Source organism: Babylonia areolata, chromosome 25 (assembly GCF_041734735.1).
Source record: "Babylonia areolata isolate BAREFJ2019XMU chromosome 25, ASM4173473v1, whole genome shotgun sequence".
NCBI lineage: Eukaryota > Metazoa > Mollusca > Gastropoda > Neogastropoda > Buccinidae > Babylonia > Babylonia areolata.
The window spans coordinates 2980794-2986931 of NC_134900.1; the positions used below are offsets into that span (position 1 = coordinate 2980794).

Genomic DNA, 6138 nt, shown 5'->3' on the forward strand with positions numbered 1-6138 from the left:
CGCCGTTGAACTCTTGCGATTGTTTGATGTATACAGCGTTTTATTCATACAAAGACTAAGCGCAATGGCACGTGCCTCGTGCTTCCCTATCATAAAGTAATGTTACCCCGGTCCCCTGAAGTTGCCCCACCCAACGACATCAAGTTAAGTAGTATATTGAACGTTATCACGGCATGGAATGTCCAGTTCGCGTCGCCGCGGGAAACTTGGATGGATATGGATCGACTCAGACTCATCGTCTGATAGTCGAGCCGCCGTCACGTTCTGCCGACTCAGCCGGTGAGTTTTCGCTGTCCGAACTGCACTCAATCCGATCTTCAGTAGTGCTCCCAGATGAAATACAGGGGTCATGGGCCTGTGGTGTCGGCGTCATGATTATGACAAGGTCGATCATCAGTCGCGTCTCGCGCCCTCTCAGTGTGGCACATGGTTGCACACGTGCCTGCTCAGTCCGGCCCCGGCCGGCGAGTCTAGCGTCCACTAAGTCGCCTGACAATTCACGTTAACTAAACTGGATGACTTTGTCAATCTGAATCGCACGTCAGCGCAGACAGTTCCAGCTGCAAGTTTAGTTTCAGTTTTCCCGGCCCCATTTAGTCATATAATTATTATATCGATTCATCATCATCATCATTCTTCTTATTATTATTATATGGACAATTTCAGTAATGAAGCGCACATATTGAGGTGTCTTGAGTTTTTGCCTCGGAGTGTGTTTGAGCCAGTGTGTAGGCCTATGTGTGCCCCGGACGGTGTGTGTGTGTGAGTGTGTGTGTGTGTGTGTGGGACTGATGGCGATCGACGGTGTAAGTTCCAATTTCAGGGATAAGATAAAAAAATATAACGAAAAACAGAAATTATGAAATCAAGTTCGTCAGAACACATACTGAAAATTCAGTCATAAATAACCACACGCACACAAAATTAAAAACAAATCATTAAGAAAATAAAAGAAAAGAAAAAATAAAGGGGGGACGGAATGGGGGGTGGGGGTAGGTGGGGGCACACAAAAAGTCGACGCCGTGGCAAACTGATGCAGGCTCCGTCTATCTTTATTATTATTATTATTATTATTATTATTATTATTATATTATCATCATCATCATCATCATCATTATTTTTATCATGATTTTATTGTTATTATTATCATTAGTAGTAGTATTTTATTCATATAATTCAACTTACTCAGACAAGCCTGTCGGAGTTCGTCCAACTATGCGGTTACTCTCAAACATTTTAAACTCCCCATTTTTACCTCCCGTGATCACGTTTCAGGCGTGAGAGTGCATCGTGTTTGTTCTTTTTGTCACTGTCACGGACAAGGAGGGTTGTGCGTGCGTGTGTGTGAACGCTGCCACTTTTGGTTGACCCCTCTCCTTGTAGCTCTTCCGCGTGCTCCATGTAGCCAAGGAAGTGTATGGAATGCACGTGTTGCACTAGAAAACATGACGTGCATATTTCTAATTTGTGAGTTATAGAAAGTTTTCTCCTTTTGGAAAACCAGCACCATTAGTCAGTGGAGCAGGACACTCGGCCAGGTCAAGTGTAGGGTCCTATGGAGAGAGACGCTCAGCCGGTATTTTGGCCGGAGATCAGAAACCGTTGAGGTATTCATTCATTTATCTTAGTCGTTGCATTGATAAAATGATCTTACAGTTTGTAGTATTTGTTGTACAGCCGTCCGAAAATATACGTATCTGTGTTATTAGTCACTTCTGCTCTTCATGTGTTTGTTACCTGAAATTTTACTGTCTGACGTTACATGTGCTTAATCTCTCATTTTCGTCGTAGAGTTACTTCCTAGTCTTCTGGAACGTTACCAGTTTGCTTGAAACTGACACGTGGTTTTTTGCTTGAGTGTTTATTCTCTAATTCGGTATTACTTTCACCGTATTAGTTTCAAATTACCTCATGTATTCTGTTTAATGTGCTAGAATTACTATTTCTCCCAGTTCTGAATGTGGAAACAGTGAAGTAAAGTCTAGCCTACATTTGTTTGTGAGATTATTTTCCGTGGATTTGTAAACTACTTCGGGAATTAATATTTCGTAGAAAGACTGGAAGACCGTTCAGTTTGTTCAGATTGCTTTGCCAGTAAACCATATTTAAGGGGAGTGAATGAGTCACTGTCCATAATGTAACGTAGTGCTATTGTGATTCCCCTTCCGCCCCGAGATGGTGGGCGGCGGCGGAATCCTACCAAAATCGTGGATAATTCACTAGAACTTAGCCGCAGATTCTAGGTTTTTGTCTAGGGAACTCCATTCTTCCTGTGTGGAGACTCAACTTCATCCCCCGCTGTTTGAGTGGCCGTCTTCTGCCTGGGGAGCTCGAGCGTCGCTGGTGGACGTGTTTCCCCAAGCGCAACACCAGAGTCCACCTTCCAGAACTACGAACTGTGTGGTGCCAGTTTCTATCCCCCCCCCCACCACCACCACCTAAGCTATTACTGGGAAAAAGAAAAACTGTCACAGAAGAGGGTGACGAAGGGAAAATTGTGGGTGTTCCTCATGTGGAAGAGGAAAACGAACAGACTTTTTTCTTTGTGGTGTCTAATTATTGTATCGTGTCTGTGATTTTTTTTGTTAAAGTATTTGGAGTAAATGTTTTGTATCTGTTTATTCGAGGCTTTTGTTTGGATAAAGGTGAGAGAGCGTGAGAGAGCTGGCCATAACTTTAGTTTGAAAAGTTGCACGCGACAATTGGCGAGCCTGCCAGGATCCTTTCTTGGATAGTAGTATCTGAATTCATTTTTGTCACTGGCCACTCTCCTCGTTCACTACTCACCCCCATCTCCCAATCTTAATTACATTATCGTAATGAATTGACAGGTAGCTGTAGGTGTTTGGAGTGGACTTGGATCTGTAAGTTACCAGTTTACATTTGTACATTACTTCATTTAGTGTATGATATTGGTCATTCATTGATTGCATGGAACTTCGTTCTGGCTGCAAGCTTAGCGTCATGGCTGAAAGGAGGCAGGATCGTATTTCACGGTGGCAGTTTCGCTGCCGAGTTAGAGGTTCCCAGGGAGCAAGTTGCTGAGTTTGTTGCTAGTCAAATGCTTAAGGAGGATGAGGCTGCAGAGAAAAGGGAGTTAGAGGAAAGAGCTCATCAGAGACAGCTGGAATGGGAAGAGCAGCGGCGGAAACAGTTTGAATGGGGAGAAGAGCAGCGGCGGAAACAGCTGGAATGGGAGGAGGAACAACACCAACAACAGCGTGAAGAGCATTCCCTCCGGCTTGAGGTTCTGCAGAGGGAGAAGAAAGGGAAGAATTATGGCAACAGTATGGTTATGGATCAGGTAGAGGGAGAGTCTGACACTGACGACGACCGTGGATTTCGCCCCAGCCTTCCAAAGTTCGATGACAGTAAGGGTGACATTTCGTCTTGGTTGAAGAGGTTTGAGCGTGTCGCTACTCTGTACGGATGGAAGAAGAGCACCTGGGCGACTCGAGTTTCTACTCGTCTCACTGGTAAGGCCGAGGATGTCTACAACAACCTGAGCGACGCTGACGCGGGTGACTACGATAAGCTGAAGGAGCAACTTTTAGCTCGTTACCAATTGAATGCAGAGACGTATCGTCGTCGTTTCAGGAACTGTAAAAGAAAAGACAATGAAACTTTTGTGCAGTTTAGTGCCAGGTTGCAGGACAACTTAAAGCAGTGGCATGAGCAATCTAAGGTCCCTGATCTGAATCAATTGATTCTCCTTGAGCAGTTCTTACAATCTTTGCAAGCTGACATGGCCGCCTACGTGATGGAGAAGCAGCCACAGTCTCTGGAAGAAGCTGTCGCATCAGCTGAAGTTTACTTCATGGCTCATAGGGGTGGGAGGAAGTTTCTTCAGCCGGTAGGTCTTAGTGGTAGTGCTTCAGCGGGGCAGGATAAGTCCAAGGTGGGTGGAACTAAGAGCGAGTCTGGGAATTCCTCTGTTAAGACTTGTTTCATCTGTCAGTCACCTAAGCACTTGGCTAGAGACTGTCCCAGGAAAGGGAAATCGGCGGGCGCAGTACAGCATCAAGGGACACAGGTCAGGCAATCAGTTCAGGTGCCTACTCTCTGCACGCCATGTAGAGAGCAGGAATACGATCCACACTGTCTGGTCGTGGTCGAAGGCAAGGCAGTACCAGGACTGCGTGATACAGGGTCTCATGTCTGTGTCGTGAAGAAGTCCCTCATATCTGATTGTCATCTTACCGGCAGGCAACTTGAGGTTTCAATGGCCGAGAAAGACATCAAGCGGCATTATCCTATTGCTGTGGTTAGGATAGAGAGTCCGTTTTTCACAGGTCAGGTTGAAGCTGTAGTTATGGAGACTCCAGTGGTTGATTTCATAGTTGGGAATCATGCTCGGTTGGAAGATCGAAAAGTTCTGCCAGTGTATGGTACACCCAAGGAAATCTCTGTAGTCACTCGTGCTCAGACAGCAGAGAAGAAGCAACCTTCTACTTTGCGGGTGGCATCTCCAGGTCTCGAGACCGTGACGCCAGAGCAGTTGAAGGAACTACAGAAAGGTGATCCCGGATTGAAGTCTTTGCGGGAGGCAGCCGATCGTAGAGACGTTAGGGTTTCTGGTCGTACAGGCGAGGTGTCCTTCAGGTGGAGGAAGGGTATTCTGTACCGTGAGTACCGTCAGGCGAAGACTGAGTACAGTCAAGTTGTGGTCCCCGCACAGCTTAGACAGGGAGTAATGAAACTGGCTCATGAACCGCCTATGGGGGGTCATCAAGGAGGAAAGAAGACTCTGGACAGGATTTGGAAACAGTTTTTCTGGCCTGGTATGTGTGCGGACGTTCGCCGATTTGTTTCGTCCTGTGACCAATGCCAGAAAGTCTCTCCAAAACCTCAGAGAGTACCTCTAGGGAAGATGCCTCTGATCGACACTCCTTTTGAGCGGGTAGCAGTTGACCTTGTTGGGCCGATTACTCCTGCGTCAGGGTCAGGGAACCGCTATATCTTGGTGGTTGTGGATTACGCCACCCGGTACCCCGAGGCCGTTCCTCTTAAGACCGTTGAAGCTACCACGGTTGCTGAAGCACTGTGGGAGGTCTGGACTCGAGTTGGTGTGCCATCTGAGATTCTAACTGATCGCGGAACCCAGTTCATGAGTGATGTAATGAAGCAGATGGAGAGATTGTTGTCCATCCGTGGGTTGGCAACAACTCCTTACCATGCTCAAGGAAATGGGCTAGTAGAGCGGTACAACGGCGTTCTGAAGACTGCGTTGCGGAAGCTTACTCAGGAGAAACCAAAGCAATGGGATCGGTATATCCCTGCACTGCTCTTTGCTTACCGGGAAGCGACTCAGGAGAGTTTGGGGTTCTCACCATTTGAGCTCCTGTACGGAAGAACAGTACGAGGGCCTTTGTCTGTCTTGCGCCAGCTGTGGACAGAGGAACATACTTCTGAAGAAGTTCGCACTACTGCAGAGTACGTAGTAGACTTGAGGAACCGTATCGAGGAAACCTGTGAGTTGGCACGCAGGAATTTGGCTGCAGCTTCTCGGAGACATGCTGAGGTTTTTAACAGGAAGTCTCAGAATCGTGCGTTCTCCCCTGGTGACAAGGTACTGCTGCTTTTGCCCCAGAGACATAACAAATTACAGCTGTGCTGGCAGGGTCCCTTTGAGGTATTGGAGAGGAAGGGAGAAGCTGACTATAAGATTCGCATGGGAGGACAGGACAAATTGTACCATGCGAATCTGCTGAAGAGGTATGTGGAAAGACAGGCGGACTCTGTTTCTTGTGAAGTTCCGATGGTGGCTGTTGCTGTCATAGAGGAGACTGAACCAACTTCTGTCGCTGACAGGGAGTTGCCTGTGCCCAGTCTGGTGGCTGAGGAAACAATAGCTGACTTGAACTTTGGACCAGGTCTGAATGACAAACAGAAAGAGGAAGTTTTGACAATTGCTCGTCGGCATGAGAAGGTCATCACGGATGTACCGTTGAAGACGAACTTGGCAGAGTTTGACATGACCGTAGAAACAGCAAAGCCGGTGCGAGTAAAACAGTACCCTTTGCCCCATGCCAAAGTGGAGATCGTCAAGCAAGAGGTAGAGACCATGAAGACGCTTGGGGTGATAGAGCCTGCTGCATCTCCCTATAATGCGCCGGTAGTTCTCGTACGCAAGAAAGA

The 6138-nt window shown here is 47.1% G+C and overlaps 1 protein-coding gene across 1 annotated transcript; it reads left to right on the forward strand.

The window, feature by feature from the left end:
- Positions 1-3061: 3061 nt before the first annotated feature.
- LOC143300000 (uncharacterized) lies at positions 3062-5631 on the forward strand. Its single transcript, XM_076613555.1, has 3 exons — positions 3062-3898; positions 4427-5471; positions 5621-5631. The coding sequence occupies exons 1-3, from the start codon at positions 3062-3064 to the stop codon at positions 5629-5631; spliced, it is 1893 nt and encodes a 630-aa protein (XP_076469670.1).
- The last annotated feature ends 507 nt before the right edge of the window (positions 5632-6138 follow it).

Coding starts and splice junctions, on each gene's coding strand:
- LOC143300000 (XM_076613555.1), top strand. CDS start 3,062: ATGCTTAAGGAGGATGAGGCTGCAGAGAAAAGGGAGTTAGAGGAAAGA. Junction 3,899..4,426: donor CGGGGCAGGATAAGTCCAAG/GTGGGTGGAACT, acceptor ACTCGTGCTCAG/ACAGCAGAGAAGAAGCAACC.